General features: G+C 36.9%; 1 protein-coding gene across 3 annotated transcripts in view; it reads right to left on the bottom strand.

The window, feature by feature from the left end:
- LOC101471251 (metabotropic glutamate receptor 4) overlaps positions 1 to 24,006 on the bottom strand; it is a 202,518-nt gene that overhangs the window by 23,259 nt on the left and 155,253 nt on the right. For all 3 annotated transcript variants that reach the window (XM_014412822.3, XM_014412820.3, XM_014412821.3), the window contains 4 exons: positions 21,776 to 21,911; positions 14,201 to 14,355; positions 13,743 to 13,883; positions 1,222 to 1,422 (listed from right to left, as the gene is read on the bottom strand). In XM_014412822.3, the coding sequence (XP_014268308.1) occupies positions 1,222 to 1,422; positions 13,743 to 13,883; positions 14,201 to 14,355; positions 21,776 to 21,911 (633 nt within the window). The remainder of the gene's footprint in view (positions 1 to 1,221; positions 1,423 to 13,742; positions 13,884 to 14,200; positions 14,356 to 21,775; positions 21,912 to 24,006) is intronic.

Genomic DNA, 24,006 nt, shown 5'->3' with positions numbered 1-24,006 from the left:
TATATTGTTTATTCAATCTTTGCAAACTACAAGATTATCTTCATGCCCATGCTGTGTATATATGTACCTTTTTTTAATACGGTAAGGTCGGATCTACTTCATAGTGTCATTATACAGGCTTTTGTGAAATTATGCAAATAACAGTGGCAGTTTTAATCACATGCTGAAACCAGATGAAATCCATTTTTTTGTCTTGGGTCAGCTAGTGGTAAACAGTATTTCTCTACGTTTAAGTATTACAGTTTTATAAAGAGACAGAGAGAAGCTGAACTTCTGAGTTTGAGAAAAAGCTACTTTATTAGCTGCTCCCTTCCTGACGAAAGGATTTGTTTTCCTGGCTAGAACTGCTTCAGCAACCTTTCACTTGTTAAATGAATATGTTAACCACTACACTATGGAGGCAGCAGGTTGAGAAGTAAGAACAACTCGACGAAATATGTATTGACATTTGCTTACTAAAGTCTGAAAAATTCCAGTTTTTGTGACCTTTATAAAGTTTTATAAGCACAACAGGATTTCCCTCAAATCATACACCGTCACAGTTCAGGGATAGTCATGAAGCTACGTTAAATGTAATCAACTCATATCTCTTTCTGTCTCAGAGACAACTGCATCCTGTTTTTGCCAGTGACACTTTACATTGGACAACTACTGGAAAACTACCGATGCCTATTTCTGTTGTGCCTTATGTTAACGTGCTTCCCACTCTCATTTACATATAATTTTAAGCAGCAAGTGTACTTAAAGCAGCAGATCTCCTGTGTGGGCAATTCAATGCTTACATGATAAGGCAGGAAATCTCACAAAGCGCAGTTCCTGCACATCATCAACCATGATAAAACATGCTGTTCTGCTGGTGATTGTCAATCCTCCTACGGATCTCAGCCTCAGTACTTCCTGGAAATAATTTACTTTCAGACGCCTGATAATTTGAGACCACTGCATAGTATATAACTAAAGGCTCTGCACAAATATGCTAGTGAACCCAAAAATGCACCAAAAAGTTGTGTACTACTCACATCTATAAGGTATTCTGGTCCTGTTTTGATGGTTGACTGATATATTGACACATCCCTATGATAAATATTGTTTATAAGGAAAGACATTTCATTTTATTTGATACTTTAGCTGAAAATACTTCCCAGACTTTCATGTCCATCTTGTTTTCACACGGCAAAATGGGTTAGGGTTATGTGCTTTATCAGAATTAGGAATACATACCTGTAAAGTTGACACTGCGGATATATTTGAGAAGCAGTGTGCCATTGATAGTGTCCATCTTGGAGCAAAGGCCAACTTTTCCAGGACAGAGGTCTTTGTGCATATTATGTAGAGCGTGAGCCATTGCGTACACTGCATCTATAACAAACTGAACCTTCCCCTCCTGTTCATATGATGAATCTTTTCCGATCCGCTCATGGTCTGAAAGAAAACAATAACAAGATAAAAAAAATAAAAAATAAGAATTTGTTAAATCCAAACCTAAAACTAACTCCATAAATGAATTTTTTTTTTAAACAAAAAACAAAAAAACAAGTTGATTATGCTCACTGCTTACTTTAATTTATATGTTTTACTTAGGTTTCCATGCTGTGTTTTACTGGCTGAGTTGCTGCAATCTTGAAAGACAGTCATGACTAGAATCTTTGATATGAAAAACCATCATATTTAGAACAAAAGAGCTGCTTGGTAATCAGTGGAAAAAATAAAATAAGAATGATTGCTAATGTTTAAATCAAGCAAATGATAACCTTTCAAGAAGCCGGAATGCTCAATTGTGAAAGAGTCTTTTTTCCACTAGATGGATTTTGAAAGAGATTGGCACTGAATTGTGCGTGTTAACCCTTAATTGTATAACATCTCTTATAAACATCAATCACAGAATCTCTTTCCACAGAATCCAAAATGCTCTCTTGTGAAGCCTTTCTCTTTACGGCCTGTTGATCACTGATTAGACCAACTCAGGAATATTCGACAAGACTCGTATAACCTCATTTGCCTTTTGCACTGCTTTAGATAGACTTTGCATCATGCAAAGATGTTAATTGAAATGAGTTTTTATCTTTTAAACTAAGGAAAAGTTTATGTTGCTTGATAAGGCAAGGTATGTTGCAGTTGTTTATCCATATGTTTTCTTAGTGTTTATCCCCACAACATTATATGTTACCTATTGCAGATTAATCATGCGTTCAGAGTGGTTGAGTGACAGGGAAGGAAAGGTAGAGATGGTAAGAGAGTTCTAATCATTCTTTAGTTTTAATGCAATTAGTTATGACAGGTGTATATCAATCTTAACTAAGGTTGTCTTCTCTGTAAGTAAGATTTCAGTTAGCAGCTTAATCCTTTTTATCATCCAGTGTACTACAAAGTAGGTCAAGCATAAAAAAATAGCAGTTAGACACTGTTGCTGTTTTAAGTGAAGTGTGCAACAATCAGAATGTACAGGGGTTTAATTGCAAGGTTTAGAGTTTGAACCTTTAAAGGTATCGTGAGAGAAAAAAGTGAGTTTACAGCACATTAGCTTGTTTATCATTAAAGTTTTAGGCAAATATCATGGAAGAAGCCTGTTGATAACTGTTATATTGCCTTGAGGTATGTGTCTTTGTTATGGGGTAACAGGGGAGCCAAATGTCTTACATTCACCTGCAAATCTAAAACTAACCCTCTAAACTTCTGTCTGTTAGTCTCACATTTTGTTCCAATAGATTTTAGTGCTGCTCCGAAGAAGAGAGTTGATAGACATACCTCGTGTGCACTAATTTAACCAGCCGTTTATTTGAAACACATTTGAGCACATCTTTTCTCTTTGTGATGGTTGGTAATTTTCTGCTGCCTACAATTGAAGGAGGATTACTGTCTGAATTTTAACAACCTGAAATTAATTGTGTGCAGTGTAATTGTCCTCACCTGCACAGAATGTGACAAATATCTTTTAGGAGATGCTCAGCTTTTAAAAGAACATGAATTAGAGCGTATTGCAAAACAATCTCAGAAAATATGACAGGAAAGAAAAGTGACTGTTGAAAGTACGTATAACGTGACACTTTATTTTTCTTTGTGGTGACAGCTTGTTCAAATCACACTGAAACCTGACAACCTTTAGTTGAGGTTCATTTTCATTAGCTCAGTAGATGGTTTGTGTCACCCCGTCTCTTTATGTTTTGAAAGGTTAATGCATTTTTACAACAATTAGATCGTCTGGTTTTGAATTCTGCTCAGCATGAGAAGAAAATGTTTTTCAATCTCTTCTCGAAAAAGACTTCAAAGTATAATTCCCACTAATGGCTAATGACAACAACACAATGTGGAAAATTAGCAAAAAAGTAATAATCAATTAGAGTTGCAAATGTGTGTGCTGCGCATTTGCAAGCTGTTTCACAATAACAGAAGAGTTGTTTTTGCTCTGACATTTGATAATAATTACATCAAAAATCGAATTTAAATTATCCGCTCGCAATCATTAAGGGAGAGGACTTTGTATACTTTGTGACATTTCTTTCAATTGTGGTTAAAGCACATCCAAGGAGGAGTGTCAAAGAAGTCACAGTTCTCTTATTTTAAGCTATTAATAATTATTATGCCTTATATTTTAAGAACCAATTAAGTAATCTAAAGATTATGATTATGGATCCAAGTAGCCATATTGTAGGAACACTATAGTAATTGTTTCTAATACTAGGTGCTTGTGCAAAAAAAAAAAAGTTTTTAAATTCCCAGACTCTAAAAGTTGTACCCATAGGTAATGCTGTAATAAGTAAGTTCCAAAACCTTTCTAACTTGTAATCAACAGTCTTTATGATTTGCTCCACTGTCTCCTAACTGCAGTACTTGCTAAAATATTTTCTCTTTGAAGGAGGTAAATGTTAATAGTTCAGTCTTGGTCGACCCTGACCATTGCTACTTGCAGCTATGTTTTACATGTTGATTCTGTGCTTTCATACTTTGTTCATACATTTCTAGAGGAGATTTGCAAATAATGAAAAAGGGATTGGAAAATGTATCTCTTCAAATGTGTGGGCATGGTATGTGTGCCTTATGTGATTTATGCAGTTTGAGTGGTGTTTTTCTGTGTGCACTCAGTGCAAAATATACACATAGTAATGTGTGATATGACAGTGATAATTAACCTCCTGTAGAGGACTGACTATAATATTTCTATAATATGTTACAGTTTTTTGTGATTTTTTTTTTTTTTTTTGGGGGGGGGGAAATCACATTAAAAATAGAGATTAATGGAGAATGTAGAGTTTTAAACAAAACAAAGACTTCTAAGTATTTTTTTACTGAAGTGAGAGGTAAAGCCATATGCTTAGTTTGTGGAGAGCAGATGGTTGTGTTTAAGGATTTGATTCAACATTATGAGACTGAACACACAGAGGAAAAACAAGAACTTTATTGATGCAGAGCAGGAACGGACATCTAAACCTTTTCCTGCAAAGCTGCAGAAGCAACAAGGACAACACGTTTTACACATCCAGGGATGGAGTGCTCAAGACCAACTATGTGATTTCCAACAAAATTACACAAAATACTGAGCTATTGTTAATGGGGAGCTGATCAGACAATGTTTAGCAAACTGTGAAAAGTGTGCTGAGGAAAAAAAACAAGCATTTATGAATGTGCCCCTCCAGGTGAAAATAGCTAGATGTAAAGACACTGAAGGGAATCTGGAACTTCAGCTGAAAAACTAAGTGGACAGTTTAAACTTTTCCTTCCTGGCTCTGTGATAATGTGTGCAATAAAAGAAAATTCTACATGCAAGTTCAAGAAAGTAGTTGCATGCTTGGATAAGCTAAGGCTGAAAATGGTAGGTGTTACTACAAATGGTTTTTAAAGCAGAAATGACTAAAATGAGAAGTTTAATTGATATGTTTGTACTGTATTATACACCAGGTTTTCTGCTAGTGCTAAAATTTAACCATGTGATTGATGTAACTAAAATAGCTAACTTCGTCAGTGTAATAGCACTGTGTCACAGACAGTTTGTTCCATGTAATTATGAAACAGCTTGCATGGAGACATAGGCTACCATACAGCTGTCAGGTAATAAAATGCTAAAAAACCAAAAACACATATATGCAACCTGAGAGCAGGAATTTAAGAGCTTTGTGAGAAGAAAGCCATTGACATTTCTCAGCTCTCAGATTGAAGGTAAATCACTGATTTGTTACTGATGTGCACTCATGAAGCAGTTAAATACCAAACTGATAGGCAAGGGCTGCACATCAAACGTATAGCTTAGGCAAGGTTTTCATGAGAAAGTTGCTGTTTCTGTCAAGCCTGTTGGGCAGCAACATTCTTACTTGCATATCAACAGTGAAAGAAGCCATACCATTGACTGATCACCACGGCTGGTACTGTTTTACGTTAGGAGCCCTTCTTGATGAGATTTCATGGGGATTTGAAGACTTCAAAACAGTTCAGAGTGAAATGCACATGATTTCCTCTCCCTTCACTTGCAGTGTGGATAATGCATCCAGTAATGTTCTGCAAGATCTCATCGACCTGTAGTCAGAGTCACTGCTGGCAGAGCATTTTGAGCCAGGATCGCTGTTGGATTTTCATTCTTCTTTCATAGAGGAAAACTTTCCTTATGTAAGGACAAATGCACAGAATATGTTTTTTTGTTTTCTCTTTGGAAATAAACAAACATTCTGAGGAATGAAACAATTACAAATGCAGATACAGAGTCTCTAACAGTGACAATCATCTGTCCGCTGTCCTTCGCTGAACCTGAGTTTAAACAGACTCTCACTGAACAGGGAAAAAAAGAACTGAAGTAATTAACCTACAAACAAAACAGCAACAGCACTTTGTATAAAGTTAAGTCTTGCAATGATTTTTGTAAATGTTGATTTTTACTATGCCTATTTTACATTTTCATTGCCTTACCAATAGTTTATAAAGAGATAAAGTTAACATTGAGCAAATTTGAGGTCAGTTTATTGGTGCTGCCAAAACAGTCAGTTTCTCATGTGGCAACTTTGGAAAATCAATTGCCCATTCCTGATTTAAATGGTTAATATAATGTATATTATATCATGTCTGTTGGGGAAATTGCTTCCAAGTTCACTATCAGATCAATGAGTGGCTCACTGACATCTTTCTTTGTAATTTGGAAAGCGCAAATACTCACACATTAATTATTATCACAAAAAAACTAAGTAATGTTATTGTTATCCATATTGCTATTGGTTAAAACTGTTTGAACTGTCTGGGTAAAAATATATGGGGAACTCATGTCTCATTAGTTCCATCTATATAGAAATCCTTAACAAGGTAGCATATTTGATCTTACTTTAACAGATACCATTCCTTCACAAATATTATGATGTTTACTTTTAAGGTTTAGGCAGCTTTTCTGACTAAAAAATTGAGGGGAAAACAGTAACTGCATGTTGAGTTGTGCAGCAGTAAGGTCACCAGTGCAAAACAAGCATTAATGCGAGTGAAGATGAAACCTTGCAACTGTATCCTTTAATCAGTGCTTGAGGAGTTTCTATAAAGGCAAACCCTGAAATTCTGAAAGAATATTACTCAAGAAAGCTCCAGATCATCCTGTATGCTCTTGCTCACAATGTTCTTTTGATTAAAGGTAAATTTTCTTTGTTTGTCCTCTTTCATTCCAGGTGAAGGCTAAAGCAAAAATCTGATTTTATGATCTGCTTTCTTTCATTATCATGCTAGTCATTAGTTGGGATATCTGCCCAACTAATGTACTTATTGTGCTTTCTTGTAAGGATACAGTGCTGCCCGCTATATATTGTAAATATAAAGCTTTACAATTCAAGCAGCTTTAGTGCTACATTACTGTCTATATAGGATACATTTGTTTTTACTCTTTTAGCTACATTAGAGTACAAGTTATTAATTATGTCGCTTTTGTTTACATCTGGTTTAAAATGTATCTAAAATGTTCACACTGGCTGTTTGTATTCTCCATCATTTTGTTTCTTGCAGATTTCTGCCCACAACACACAAAACAGCTGAAAAATGAAAGAATGAGAATGTATACAAATTTTGATGGCTTAATATAAACCATATGCTCCCACTCTAAAGTTTGACACAACACAGAACTCTTGGATTTCTTGCTTTTTTTCTTATATAGTTACTAACTATATAGGTGTTGGGTGACTGAGGCATGTATTCCCTTGGAACTTATGGTCACTGTATAGGCTGCTGAGATCATTCGGTACTATTATGTTGTGTAAATGCAGTGTTTCACAGACTAAGAGTATTTGTAGTGGCAGTGAGGCATAGGCACACAAACATACTTGAACATGTGTGCAAAACAAGACACACACACTCTTTTAAATGATCTAGCTCCAACTCCAATGCCACCATATTGGACTGCAGCTGGCGACAGTAGTTATTGTTCTGCTCTGCAGCCTTGATGAGGTACAGCATAGCAGCACCATATTTCCATCAGGGGAGCACAAAAAAACTGAGATGTAACTCATACCTGGATGAACTAAAAACTAAAACATTGCTACCATGACAGTTTGAGGGTTTTCAGATTTGTTAATGTACCAAAGACAGACAGTAAACCTAAATATTAGTTGGTTTTCAGTCATTTTTGTTTTTTCATGTCGCAGATACCCAGTTTTTAGTATCTTGGATATAACAAAAAAGTATCATAACAGTAGCTATCACATTTCTTTTCTAATCTAGTGTATTGCCACCCTCCTTATCTTAAAATATAGACTATATCTCGAAAAATGGCAATGTCCATGAAGGATTACAAACCTCTGCCAATTTCCTGTTGTAATTAAAAAGCATTGTCGTAATCACCAAATCACTGCCACAGCTGCAATCAATGGATATTGTAGTTCTCCCTCCCTATCATTCTTTTAAACAATAATTCAATATAACAGATTTGTATAAAAATGTGGATAAATTAAATGATTTATAAAATGGGATATCCCCTTTGGTTGTTTCCGAGCTAGTCAATATTTTCTCGACAGAGAGAAAAAAATTAATTTTGTTCCTGTACTTGATCTTTAATCCAAAGCTTGACATTTGCCTATGATCCCAAGACAATCAAAGAGCTGTCACACACTGTTTAGTTGTATTGTGTGTTCTTGATGTTTTCATCGAGCAATGGAATTCAGACAATTGAGCAGGCAGGCAGGCAGACATGTATTTGTGGCTGCTAGCCTTGATGACTCATGTCTGCAGGGATACAAAGCAATAGAATGACTCAAGCCAGTTTGCCTCACTCCAACTGTGACCCTCAACATGTGCTGAAATTACGTCAAGAAGAAGCAGTGCACCTGCAGAAGCTGTTATCTTTGCCAAAAGCCCACTAAGAAAACATTAATTAGTGGAAATGCTGAATAAAATGTCTTAACTGTTTAAACACACACACACACACACACACACACACACACACACACACACACACACACACACACACACACATATAAAGTGTATATATTCACATACACTCTATTTCAGGTCTTGTGCAACTGCTACAGTTGTTCCTTTAGCTCCTAGGACTTGGAAGTGCATTAGGATTGCCACATCTATCACAACTGCGGTTTTCTGCTCCTTGACAACTGCTGCTAGATATCAGGTAGAGACATCCATGCACTGTGAGGAGTTTTCATGCCTTCACATCAGTGGCCTCCATCTCCTCTTGTAGCCAGTTTATTCTTCCACTGGGGTATCTGATTACTGGTAGAGTGTATGTATTGATGGCTTGGATCTTATTCGTACCAAAGACTTTCGGGAAGTATTTGGCTGTGACTGACCTTTGTACATCTTTATCATAGTTCCCACTGGCCTGTGGGATACTCAAATATGTTTAGATGTCCTGTCTATCTGCTCTTCTGCATTCTAGTAGCTTCGTCCCTTCAGTCCAAATCACCTCCACTTTCTTTGCAACCATTCAGCCACACATATCCTGTCCAAATGACATCCTGATGTCCTTGCTGTAGATCCTTGTGAGCTGAGTCAATATCTCACTTCTGGAATGCAGCTTGATGTCATCCATGTGCAGGATGTGGCTGATGGTGACTCCACTCCTAATTCTATATCAGTATCCACTCTTAGCGATGACCTGACTTACGGGGTTAACGTCTATGCAGAACAGCAATGGGGGCAGTGCATCACCTTGGTATATTCAACTCTTGATGGTAACTTGTACCTTGGAGTTGTACAAGACAACAACTGTGTTTTATTTCACAGTTCCTGTTGAATGGATTGAAGCACTCTAATATACATGTGTGGGACATTGAATCATAGGCTTTCTTGTAGCAAATCCAGGCAGTGCTCTGGTTAGTTTGTCTGGTTGGACCTGGAGGGAGGTTGCTGTGGTCTGCTTGAACATCTGCTTTATTCCAGATGTTCAACCAATATTGCTCAGTTTCAGCTCTGCCCTTGTATTAGTGTTCCCTTGTAGTTGAGAGTGCTTTTTGGAGGACAGGTCATTTATTCTGTTGACCTCAGCTTCTCTGGCATATCTCTTCAGCCTTGTGCCCAAAGCTGTGAGCCTTGCTTTGGCAGTTTCTTGAGTCTGAGTTTTGGACATCTTGTACCTCTTTTTCATCCTGGACCAATCTCTGGGCTTCCCTGACTTTAGCTTCCAGCGTTCTGATTTAGCACCTTTCTACTCAATTTGAGCTTTTCACTCTTCAAGTCTTCTTCACACTGATGGATGCATCAGGTTCAACTTAGGTTTCAGTATCTTGCCCAGGGACTTAGCAAATAGACAAGTAAAGAAACAGTGCTGTGTCATGGCTTTGTAACAGTATTTGTGGCAGATTTGAGGACTAGAGTGTCTGTTCACCCTAAAGAAATTATGATTCATATTTCCCTGCTCATTACTGGTAAGTATAATTGTATCATACTGTGCAGTGTCTCTCTGCTATGACTGACTTGTCTCCTTTCACAAGTCTATGCTTTTTCACAGCCATTTCTTGTTCATCCTGCTCTGCAAAACAGGATCATGTTTTACGGTTCACTAGCATGAAATACTGTTAAGTACAGTGAAGTGTGAATAGCTCAGAATGCAAAGTTGAATTCTGCAAATTCAGCATTTCACATGTGAACCTTTCAGATTTCCTATGGGGTCTAATTAGTTTCTGTAACTGGGAGTATTATGGTGCTTTTTATGGTTGTGTGCAAAACAACCCCCCCCCCCCCCCCCCCCCCCCCCTCAAAAAAACCCCCCCAAAAAACTGTCCAAAGTTTTAGTAAGATTTTTTTTTTTTTTAAACTGGTGATTATAAAAATACGGGACCCTATGAAAGAGGATAAATGTGACCTAAAACGTATTCAAGTTTTGTGGAGAGTGTAAAAAAAAAACAACAAAAAACTAAAATGCAGCAAAATGTGTGTGCTGCTTTTCCTCTTTCTGCGATATTGTTTTGAAGATTTTCAAGAATTGTGGCTGGTTAAATTTTCTATTGTCTGCCAACATCATTTTAAACTGCATTCTGTCAGCACAGATTGTTTTTCTATCTGCTGTAATTTATATTTGGTGGTATGGCTCTGTTCTGGGACCTCCAAGTATCAGTGACACCAAACATGGAACTGATAATGGCAGAAACAGTGGGGAAACTGGAGGACAGTATAGTCTCAGTTTATCGGCTGTTTACAGGTAGCTTTCTATAAGGCTTTGTTGTTGAATGTAACAGTAAAATGACCTGTGGCTCGGAGGTGACAATGTGGATCTGAAGCTGCAAAATAAACCTTGTCCTTTGTGGCAACAGATACAAGAACACTGGGAATGAGGACAGCAGTAGAATGTGAATCATACCTACACTCTCCGTTGTTTCCCCTGCACACTAACTCAAATATCCTTTAATGCTTTGGTTGTGGAAGATGACCTACTACTACCCTGCTGTTATGGTACATAAATCACTTGTCAGTAACTTGCATTGTGTGATTAAATGCTTTGATATCATACAAATGGGATAATTACATGCTCAACTAATCATATTGATGGTTGGTTGGTTATTTTTTCACAGATCTTTTTTGAGTGATATCACATAGCTCCAATTTATAAAAAGCAGTCACAGGAACAACAGGGTTTTAAGGGTTAAATTATTTCCTTTTGTTTGTTGTAAGATGTTTCTTGATAACTCACACATGTTGATATGTTACAGTTGAGTGTTCCAGTGACTAAGAAACTCTTGAAGTGGGAACAGGAAATGATTGTTCTTGCAAAAGTAACAATGGGTAGTAGTGACAGTACTTACAAAAGAATCTGAGTGAAATTACTGCAACTCTTGCCCGTAAAATTTGCTGTACCTTGGAGGCTACTCAGAGGAAGAAAGGGGCAGCAGCAATTTAGCTCAAGAGCAGCCACCATGACAACAGATAAATACAGAAATCTCATGAAAGTGTGGATTGTTTGAAGCATCTCTCTGTTTTACCAAGAACACAGTGTTGTTAAGAGACTATAAATAAGTCACCGTGGTACTGTTTAACTTGCATGTTCAAGCTCATGTTCTGTTTTACTAATTTAATGTGTTCCTTTGTTATTTGGTGGCATTTTGAGGTTGCTGCGTTCTACATCACCTGGAATTAAGACAAAAGCCATCATCGCCTGGTGGGAGGGAAAATCCTGAAATTATATTGTTGAACTTTACTGTTACCACACACTTTAGAAATAGGTAGTTATGCATTATACTGCTAATGAAATACAATGATGAAATAACGAAATACAAAAATGCAGCTGTAACAAAGTTACATACTTTACAAAAACGCATAAACTGTCTTTATCTTTCCAAATGAAAGAATTGTGTTTAGCTTGCAAAACGCAAGATGACAGTCACTTTTTTCTGCAGAAAGCAGTCACAGAATGCATAATTGTGACCACGCAGGCATCTCGTCCAGAACAATTTACTGTATATGACATGTTTAGCATACTTCTAAATGAGGTGACCAATGTTTTAGACATTAATCTGAATTGTTATTGTTAAACTGATGCAATGAAAGTAGGATAAGACGTGTCTACGTAATACATGAGTCTAATTCTGAATCTTGGTGCCATAACAGACACTTTTCAGTTCGTCATTTATAAAGAACCATCATTAATGTCCTGAAATTTGGTGGCTCTGAATTTGATTTTTCTCATGCACATTAGAGTATTGAGATTACCCAGCTTTCTGCTTTTTCCTGGTAATGGCACCTGACATGAATACAACCATTAAACTGACATTAGCATGAGACTGTTTCTATGTCAGATCTTGAGTCATTGATTCCACTGAGAATCTGATTGTGCTAGAATGAATTTTCCTCCTTCTTTTTTTAGCATCCAGTTTTATATCAAATTACCTTCTCATTTTCCCTCACTCATACAAGTTTTTGGTTGCACTGCACTGATTAGTTGCTAGAAGTTAAGGCAGTGTTTTTGCTGATTTTTTTTTTTTACCTTGTTGTAGTCAAAGTCCTATATATCCTATGTTCTATACCATTCTATAACCTATAACCAATTCTACTGAATAAATTCTGATTCTTCATAACTTGTTTCTAAGGAAACAAGTCACATTTAATTAGGTAGTGACCATGCCTAGGACATATTTGATCACAATATAGAATTAATTGATAATTAGAAAACTACTGTTTTAAGAATAGTGAAAATGAACAAAACACAAGCTTGATTTAAAAAAAACGAGTGGAGGTTTTTCTCTGTGGGTTTATCAGGTTTCACATTTTGTCATTGTTCTAATGTTGTCATATGAAAATATCACTGAAGCTGATTAATAGGTTGGATTTACATCCAAGCTCTAAGCAGTTTATATAAGTGGACTAGAAGTGTATTATGCTTACAAACAGTTATTTTGTATGATGTATTGATCTATCAAAAGGGGACAGTGTTGTTCCAAGCAGGTACATCTTAAGAAGATTTGTAGGTTAAATGACAATAACATTTTTTGGTTTTGCAATTTCTTGGAGGTCATTTAGAGTGTTGCTGTAAATAAGAAACACGACAATTTTTTTCTGTAATGAGAGAAAGAAAATGATCTTGTAAGAGACACTGAAACCATGATAATTTCACGCCGTCACACAGCTGGCCAATCACTGTGTAAAGGGGAGTTAATGTAATATTGCCTGTTTTAAAAGGAAATGACAAGACACAACCCTCATTTTCTATCCCCAGCTGCAATTATCACTCACAGAGTGTCTTTAGTCATCAAGGCTCAATAGATGGGCATTGAACATATCTCAGTTGTATAGAACAGTCAGCCTTTTTAGTAATGGCTTTTTGTGTTTGATTATGTAAGATCCTTTAATATATATATAGGCAGCTATTTCAGAAACTGATTGCCTACAAGTATTAAAGGTGCCAGATTTAAACTACTTCTTTTCTGTGGCAAACAGGCCTGGATAACCTACTGATTTTAATGACCTGAAAGCTTGTTTCTAATGGGACAACTGGATTTAGTATTGATTATATTTTCAGCACATCTGGTGGTATAGCTTTGTGATTGCCATTGTCACTCACTGCAGATTGAACTAGCCAGCCACATTAATTTCTGTTGGAAAATTAGAGATTCCCATTCACTTATCCACACCCATTACGTTTAGCCTAAATTAGAAGAGTCTGATTGCATTCTCCCTGATGACAAATAAATTTAGCAGTGCATGCTACTTACGCACACGCACGCGCGCGCGCGCACACACACACACACACACAATGTATTCACAGCAGAACCAGTCAATAAACTTGGCCATTGATCAAGAGCTGTACATTGACAGAGTGCCCTCTCTGTCAATAAATGTTGACTCACTTGTACATTTTTTGATACCAGATCCTTTCTTCATAGCATGACGACTGAGCTTGCATTGGAAGTTATTCTCCCAAAACTCTGCAAACCAGATATTTCTTCTGTTATTCTCTAGCGTTCGGCTGATGAAGTAGCGATCGAAACCTGAAATCAAATCCAACAGCAACAGCACAAATTCAGTTAATGGTAATCCAAAATTTTTCAAAAGTGAACATTAAGAGTTAACCTTTTACTGAGGTGACAAAGGCAATTATCAACACTGTAAAGCCCTGATTTTAAAAATTGTTTTTGTCAAATCTGGTATCTTCAAGGTAGAATGGAGATTACTAAAGGAGGCAAACATACACCAACAATATGCAGTAAAGTGCAAGTATTAATACAGAATTTACTTCAAACTAAGATTTTCTTCAAAGAAAATTAAATATTTTGAGCATTGAGGTAGAGTTTGGCAGTGCAGATACCTTTGATGGACTGTCGTTTGGGTAGAATGGTGACAGCACCCTCTGCCATCTCTTCTTGGTGCAGTATTGGTGAAATTTTGGATCCCCAGCTGTCTGAACCTACCCAGATGAAATGGCCTGTCTGATTGGCCTTCTTAGCTGCTTGAAGGAGACGCCTTTGAAACAAACAAAAAAATAAAGTAATGTTTACTTGTTCCATAGAAATAATGCTGTTCTCTGATATATTTCCTACACATATGTTCATACTGTGTTTAATCAGGCTGTTTCATGACTAGAGTATTCTAAGACAAAGTTTTATACTCAGGCAGTTTAGCAAAATTGAAAAGCCATCATAGAATCACTATTCCTTCCCAGTGCAGTGGAATTCTTCTTGGCTGTGGCAGAATGATACCCCTGCCACATTTGTCCAGGCTTGTTGCCAATGGATGTAAGTTTGGGGAGTCATAAAAAACTGCCAATAAGCTCTGCTGCAGCAGCAGAGTTGCATCGAGAAAGCATAGTGACATAAAATTTAAGCACAGCCACCTGGCATGTGAAAAGCTACCAACTCTTACACCAGCCCTTATATAGCACAAAAAGTGTCCACCAGCTTACTCAGATTTTCACAGTGCATGTTGTTTTCGCATGAATTCGAGTTGAAGTAAAACTAGGGTATAATGTTAGCATTTTTTTACCTTTGTAAAAAAAAATGACTTGGCAAGCAGTGACTCATCCAGCTAACTTTGTTTCTTTACTTTAGTTTTATGACTGCGAGGTTTTATATTTGACTGGTAATGATTTTTTCTGAGTCTGGTCTCCCAACATTTAGTGAAATGAGCATGTCTTAAAATGCAATTATGCCCACCATGTAGAAAAAAAGAGAAATCGATTTTTTTTTTTCACTGTCAGGAGATTACAGTAATGGTGATATGAATACACAGACTGAGAAGTATAATATAAAATAATGCAGTATGAAGTAAAGAGGCACTGATTCGCGATCATGAATGAGCACCTACACTTCCTATTTATTTTCACAGTCCAGGTTCAGTTCCAAACTCAATTTAAATGGTATTTACAAGGTCTAAAATCTGAATTATGTTGAAGTAAAAATCTTTATATAGCTAGTTTGCCAACAAATCTGATATTTTGGTTGTTTTTTCTTTGTTACTTGCATTTCTTGCTTTTTGATCACTTGGTCACATTTTACATTAAACACTGCCGTTTAATTTAGTGCTGATGTAAACATATTTATTATAGAAGCACTGCAATTTTATTTACCTGTGGTAAAGTCAAACATAAATTTCAGGTGTTGAAAATGACAAAATGATGCACAAACTAACCAATTAATAAAATTCAATGTTACATTTTTACATCCCATCCATCCATTCGCTTCCGCTTATCCTTTTCAGGGTCGCGGGGGGCGCTGGAGCCTATCCCAGCTGTCATAGGGCGAAAGGCGGGGTACACCCTGGACAGGTCGCCAGTCTGTCGCAGGGCTAACACAGTGACAATTAATTTTATTAGTTTTATATGTATGTATTTACTACATAGGTCATGTTATTTCCACACAGAGTAATCTCTATATTGTGCAAGCATACCTACCTATCTAGACTGTGAAAGGCTACCCAGCAAATATTATTTCTTATACTTCTATGACCTTGAAATAGCAGTGTAATATAATTATTGTATCATATTAAAGGGCTTCATCAAAACCGCACAGTCTCCTATACCTTCTTTGTAGGCAATTTTGGGTTCCTATTAGTCTTCTGAAGGCTCACACTGCCTGAGTTCAAGGATAGAGAAGGCATGCCGTACTGTGATCCCTCTGGCTTTCTGTAATTACTATATATCCAGACTATTACCCGTTATCAGGACCGGATTAAGTCAATGAGCACTGGGACGTCTGCCCCGGTCATTATCAAGACAGTCCCAACATTTCCCCTTACAAAGCCACAAGTTTTTTTTCTTTCTTAATTCAGCCTACAGCAATTTATTTAATTTAATTCATCTTGATAGTAGATAATACATTGTAATTGATACATTTGTTTCCCTGCAAATAAAAGCGGGGACACTTTTAACATTACTGTTGTATACTGTAATAGTTGGGGACAGCAGAACAGATGCCAAATTGGATTAAAGTGCTTTACCAGAATAGAAGGGATATGGGTGAATGGACGAAATATTCAAAATTATTTTGAAAATATTATCATAAAATGAAGCAAAGTAGTCAATCCCTCCCTGACACACTAAGTATATAAGTACTTGTGATACAGAATCACCATTCATTGCTGCATTAACAAACCTGACTGGTTTTGTTGGGTATGCTGTATGTTGTTATACCCTTTATATAGAAACTCTGGGCTTGCAAAGTAACCTGTACCTGAAAGGGATAAATAAACGTAGCTGGATAAAAAACATTTTGCTGTGAAAGGTTTATATCTTTTTTAGTAAACATATATAATATTTAGATGTACAGACTTATTCTTGATAAAAACTTTGGTGATTCAATACATTTTTACAGTTTACAATTTTACAATTTTCTCCTTCTATGTTTTTTTTTAGTCAAAACAATTCTCTGAAAAAAAGTGCTCCAAGTTACTTTACCGAGCCATTTGTTCAAATACGATTTAATTAAAAATGAATTTCACTTTATCTAACAAATTTTACATGTTACGGCTTGCTCTATAATTACATCTCCAACATGGTTTTTGATGTTGGTGTTAGTACCCACCATGTGCAGCTTTTTTGTGTATCTCAAACAGCGCTGTGTGAGCTCAGTACATCATGTATGAGTTGGAGCTAATAAATGTTGAACATCAATTACTTTAAATTAAACTATTACAACACAATAAAGAGTGAGGATTGACTGAGTTTATACATAGATTGGCAGAGAGTTGAAAATGAGGAAACAGCAGAGGCTACTCTAAGCAATTATCGGCTACTGCATTAGCATTTTACAGCCGCCAGATACAATTACAGCCCTTTGCATGTTACATTTGTAATATCTTGTTTATATTTAATCACGAGCTTACACAGCATTTTGCTGCTGAGTGGAACAGTTAAGTTGATGTGGTCTGAATGGAGGCAATGCAGTAGTAATGTTTCTGGCCAGGTGCATGCTAGCTACGGCAGATCAATAGTCAATTGACTATACACTCAGCTGAATGGGCTGTAACTGGTCATGGCTGATCAGCTAAAAAACATCTGATTCCGGTAACTAGCAAGTTATTTCATGTATTTCTATTTTAAAATCAGCCATCAGCCATTATATTTTACCAAAATTCTCGAATAAATGTAGATACTCATGATTAGATTTTGTTTTAACTATTTCATTTGTCTCTTGTAGCTATGACAGCATTGGTATAAGACCAAGGGTACTGAGGGACCTCTGATGTTGCACTCAACACCTCTCTGATCCTGTCCTCTATTTCACTTCCTGTGCATTTGAAAATCAGTAATGCATGTCATTAACTTTGCCTTCTTTTTGTGCTTTGCCCTGTTTGCTGATTCTCTATGCTGTTTATTTTTTTCTCTTAGCTATTCCCTCATTCTGACCAGACACAGAGGAAGTTTGTGCTCCCTCACCCACAGTCTGTGAGATTTTTCCTGCTAAAAGTGTGTGGGGGTGGGGGGTTTCCATTCCTCACTATCGCCAAATGTTTTCTAATAGGCTCTCAGTCTGGTGAGCTATACAAAAAAAAATAGAATTTTGTTGAACTGAGCATATTCAAGTATAACCAGATTTCAGATTTGTAACTCATAAATATCAGCATCTGAGTAGGACATTATATTTAGAAAGGTAATATAATCAATAAATCTATAACACACATTCTAATACAGTCTGCAGTATTTAACACAGTGGTTCCCAAACTTTTTATGCTGGGCCGCCTTTGTTTCACCAGAAAAATCCCCCCCAGCACAAACCCTCCAACCACACACACCCATATTTTGTTTTCAAACTCCATTGCGGTTTATTTCACAACCCAAACATTTAGTAAACAATTAAACAAAAGTAAACTGCAATAAATTACAGGTAGCAATATCTCAAACAGCGCTGTGTGAGCTCAGTACATCATGTATGAGTTGGAGCTAATAAATGTTGAACATCAATTACTTTAAATTAAACTATTACAACACAATAAAGAGTGAGGATTGACTGAGTTTATACATAGATTGGCAGAGAGTTGAAAATGAGGAAACAGCAGAGGCTACTCTAAGCAATTATCGGCTACTGCATTAGCATTTTACAGCCGCCAGATACAATTACAGCCCTTTGCATGTTACATTTGTAATATCTTGTTTATATTTAATCACGAGCTTACACAGCATTTTGCTGCTGAGTGGAACAGTTAAGTTGATGTGGTCTGAATGGAGGCAATGCAGTAGTAATGTTTCTGGCCAGGTGCATGCTAGCTACGGCAGATCAATAGTCAATTGACTATACACTCAGCTGAATGGGCTGTAACTGGTCATGGCTGATCAGCTAAAAAACATCTGATTCCGGTAACTAGCAAGTTATTTCATGTATTTCTATTTTAAAATCAGCCATCAGCCATTATATTTTACCAAAATTCTCGAATAAATGTAGATACTCATGATTAGATTTTGTTTTAACTATTTCATTTGTCTCTTGTAGCTATGACAGCATTGGTATAAGACCAAGGGTACTGAGGGACCTCTGATGTTGCACTCAACACCTCTCTGATCCTGTCCTCTATTTCACTTCCTGTGCATTTGAAAATCAGTAATGCATGTCATTAACTTTGCCTTCTTTTTGTGCTTTGCCCTGTTTGCTGATTCTCTATGCTGTTTATTTTTTTCTCTTAGCTATTCCCTCATTCTGACCAGACACAGAGGAAGTTTGTGCTCCCTCACCCACAGTCTGTGAGATTTTTCCTGCTAAAAGTGTGTGGGGGTGGGGGGTTTCCATTCCTCACTATCGCCAAATGTTTTCTAATAGGCTCTCAGTCTGGTGAGCTATACAAAAAAAAATAGAATTTTGTTGAACTGAGCATATTCAAGTATAACCAGATTTCAGATTTGTAACTCATAAATATCAGCATCTGAGTAGGACATTATATTTAGAAAGGTAATATAATCAATAAATCTATAACACACATTCTAATACAGTCTGCAGTATTTAACACAGTGGTTCCCAAACTTTTTATGCTGGGCCGCCTTTGTTTCACCAGAAAAATCCCCCCCAGCACAAACCCTCCAACCACACACACCCATATTTTGTTTTCAAACTCCATTGCGGTTTATTTCACAACCCAAACATTTAGTAAACAATTAAACAAAAGTAAACTGCAATAAATTACAGGTAGCAATATAATAAACTACTAACTCTTTTACACTACGTCCAGACCTACACAGGTATTTTTGAAAGTGCAGCTGTTTTTATGCGTTTGGGCCTTTTGTCCACACGTAAACGACATTTTGAATCAATTTCGAATCAAATTGAGATTTTTTAAAAGTCAGGTTTTGCGTTTACGTGTGGACGAGGAATACAGAGTTTGTCACGCAACGTCAAAGGTATGTGCCTTTTTTCATGTCACGCTGTGCGCCACGTTATTGTTTACATGAGATGAATTGCAGAATGGCAGAGACAAAATACTGTTACTGTTAACCTTACTATCTTCCGTTTTTACACGCTTACATATACACACACAGTTAATGTCCCTCTATTTTAAAAGGCAGTGTAATTATTTTACGTGTAGCTGGGTTTTTTTTTTGTTTTTTTTCCTGTGTAATAATATTCAACATTGCTATCAATACATTTTTCAAAAAATGCCTCTGTGCAAAATGGGTTCAAAAACATAAACAACTGTGGGATGCTGTTTGTCCGTGATATGAAGCGGGGAACAAATTACAGCAGGATCAGCCTGATATCATTTGTATCCCACTGTAACTTTACTGTATAAAGAGTAGGGGTGCAACAATACTCGTATCGATATTGAACCGTTCGATACAGTGCTTTCGGTTCGGTATGCATATGCATCGAACAATACAAAATGTTTTATTTATTTTATCAACTTGTCTTCTGAGGATGCTGTCTGTGTTGAGCGCTCAGTGGATCTGCGTTCGACTACTCCGCCTAGGCTGCACTGTTGAGCGCAGATCCACTGAGCGCAGTGCAAGCTAGCAAGACAGAAGCTAAGCTCGTTGCAACATGGCAACTGCCTCAACGCTACCCGAAATTGAACCTCCCCCACCCTCTTTCAGATCTGGCGATTGGAACTATCTTGGTTTTCATGTGACGTATGACCCTGATGGTAAGCGCGTCATGGACAAAAGTAAAACAGTATGTCAGATGTGCCACGCAATGCTCAATTGGTGGGAACTAGTGCGTTAGCGCAGTTAGCTTGTTAACGTGTTGACGCCGTCCAGCCCCAAGCACGGGGCGATCCGTGGTAACTCGTTAACGGAGATTTGCCGCATTATGGCGTTAATGTCATTTTAACGAGATTAATGCTGACAGCACTAGTGGGAACACAACGAATATGACTGCACATTTACGCCGACATCATCGTAGTGCAAAGACACGTGGAAGCAGACAAAAACAACAAGCACTCATGCTACAAACTTTACCCGAGTCATTTAGACAGCCGTTAGCACGTGATTCTCCTTATGGGGACATGATATGTTTAATATGCTGCTGAGAATATAGCCCAGAAGAAGCGTATAGTATAGCTTTTATTTTGGAAAGAGCCATTTCTCTGTTATAAACTCTTTTCCAAAGATGAGTGATTTCTCGATCAGATAGATTTATTTATTTATTTTTATTATTTTGTTGTTTCAGCAACATTGAATTTAAAAACTGTACTTTTGAATTAAAATATAAATATTTATAATTTTAAGAAATGACAAATTAAAAAGACATGAACATTTTTTGTGTCGAAAAAATATCGAACCGTAACACCAAAGTATCGAACCGAACCGTGAATTTTGTGTATCGTTGCACCCCTAATAAAGAGCTAACATCTCCAAAATGTCAGGAGTAGTTAGTAATTACAAGAAGTGTTTGTGAACTAAAAATCAAGAATGTGGGATTCTGTAGGTCCGTGATTTGGAGAGCCCAGTGCGTGCTCCCAACGGGCCCCATACTTTGGGAACCTCTGATTTAATAATAATAATAATAATGATAATAATAATAATAATAATAATAATAATAATAATGATATATACTTTATTGATCCCCGTGGGGAAATTACTTGTTTTTCTCTGCATTTCACCCATTCACTCAGTGAAGCAGTGGGCAGCCACTAAGCAGGCGCCCGGGGAGCAGTGTGTAGGGACGGTACCTTGCTCAGGGGTACCTCAGGGTAGCCATTCAGTGGATTCAAACCCCCGACCTTCCAATCATGGGGCGGCCACTGTACCTACTGAGCTACCTGCTAATTAGCCCGCTGATTTAACACATGCCTGCTCGTCGTGCAGCTTTGAATTTCTTGAAGAACTATATCTTTTTTAAATTTATTTCCCATGACATAAAAATAGGTATGTGGTGTTAAGCAAGTGTTAAAAACAGTAGTTGAGATAAGTCTGGATAAACATTATGTTACTTGACAGTACTCAGGATTCTGCTGTACTCACCTGATGTCATCCTCATTGGCAAAGATAATGACTACTCGAGCATTGGGGTTCTCACTCAGCCTCCGGATAATCTTGTCAAACTCTCCAGATCTTGGTTCACGTGGTATTTTCACTGACTGGGAAATGCACAAACCACCTGATTGGGGGGGGGAAAAAACAAACAAACAAAACAAAAACAATGTTTCCAAATGTTTCATTAGGAGAACATGTTTACGATGCAATTTAACTCAAATTATGCCTTTGTCTTCTTTTAACCCATATCTTTTTTTCAATCTTCTGGACTTTTTTTTATGATAAATGCACTATTAAATGTGCACTGGTGCAATATTTCACGGAATGAGGGATGCAAGGCATTAAAAAAAAGGTTTTCCTTGGACAAAAAGAAGGCATTTTGGAGACGGGACTAACCATCAATTCAGGTTATGATTCTGACAGTGAGACCAGGGGGCAGTAGCATTCGCTACTACATACATTTTCTAACTGGGAACTGTTTCCTTTTGTTCTTGCATTTTTTTCTATTACATGGATTGTTTCAATTAAAAAAAAAATCTGGTACTTGTCCCAGGATTGTACCACGTTTGAAAGGGAAGTAGAAAAAAAGAAACAGAAATGAAATACGTTACTTCAATTTCCAATTCAGTTAGTCAGATAATTGTTTCGGGGTAATATACAAGATTGTCCTGTGATATTGATTAGTTATCTATTTAGATAATGACCAGCAGCAAAAGCAACTAGCAAATTCCGGCTGTTATATTTTAGGCATAGTGAAGCGGAAAACTGAAACGCTGTTTCAAAATTGGATGCAGTATTGAAATTTGCATCGCTGACTCTTTGAAGCTAATAATTTGAAAAATCCCATTAGCTTATTGAAGTTTTGGCCAATTTGGCCTTTATTTCATCCTAGAAAACAACAGTTTTAATAAAAAAGTTTTAACCACTGAATACATTTCAAGGGTAGAAATTTTGCAGTAAATTTCAAACTCTTTTTACTCATTTATTTACTTTTATTTAAAAAATGTGGACTGTCTTGGTTCTACGTAAAACAAGATGACTGTAATGACACAGTACATGATGCTCTAACGGTTGAATGACAGTGCAGCTGCTTAGTGCTGTGCAGGTGGAAGGATTATTCTTTTACCACTTGGACACATACAAATAGTTTAATGAAATTTCCCCTTGTGGGACTAATAAAGGTATCTCATCTTATCTTATTTTAACATTCAACTGGTGACAATTTGTTCCTGTCTAATTTAGTGATTTTCATGTGTTCAATGCACAAAGATTTTTTTCTATCCTTGGCTCAACTCTCTCATGCTGGTGTACACCCTGTCATCAATTTTTTTTAATGTAATTTTTTGAGAGGTTACCAGAGTGACAGATAACCACTTATTGTCACACCAACATTTTTTTTAGAATCACTAATCAACCTAATAAAGAGGCCTTTCTCAGATTCAGACCTTCTTGCTATGAGACGTTCAGTCTCACAGCAGATTTAAACCATGTAACTAGACTATCACATTAGTTTGGTTTGTTAGTTAGTAACAGCTTTCCCTTTCCTAGTTTATCCCATGGTAAATGGACTATAATATAATGTTTTTTTACTCCGACAGCACTTGAAACGCTTTCTGCACTACAAGCTGCAATCACAGACACATGCACACATGCAAACCCAAATGGATGAATAAAGCGCTACTTGTGTTTCTTTAGCTTGCCCGAAGACACTTTAACATAAATTATAGATGTAGAAACTGTAGATCAAACCACTAACCTTCTTAACAGCAAACAACACACTCTAACTTCTGAGCCACCAAAAAAAAAGAAACGCAAAGAAAAGAGATTTATGAGATTAGAATTGTGTATTAACTGAGGACTGTAAAGGGTGAATCCATTTCATCAGCAGCCATGATGAAATTGCAACAATGTGGGAATGGCTGATGGGTTTTGCCAAGGAAATTATCATGAAAGAATATATGTACCAATTTATAGCTACAGCAATTCTCCATGGATCAATTTAAAGAGCATCCACACCTTCTTACATTCTATTGAACACAAATCTAAAGGCAAGAGGGGATGTCCCCTGGTTACCAACAAGCTAAGGCTGTTTAACTCCCAATGCAACATTTCAGGATAACTGTTTTGTCACCCTGCCAAAATGCCACGGAGAATATGCACATGCTAATGAATTTCCCTTTCGGGACCCAGTACAAAGCCCGCCCAGTGAGCAATCAATG

Source organism: Maylandia zebra, linkage group LG20, assembly GCF_041146795.1.
Source record: "Maylandia zebra isolate NMK-2024a linkage group LG20, Mzebra_GT3a, whole genome shotgun sequence".
NCBI classification, from domain to species: Eukaryota; Metazoa; Chordata; class Actinopteri; order Cichliformes; family Cichlidae; genus Maylandia; species Maylandia zebra.
Note: the sequence above shows the minus strand (reverse complement) of the source record. Positions and strands in the feature narration are given on the sequence as shown.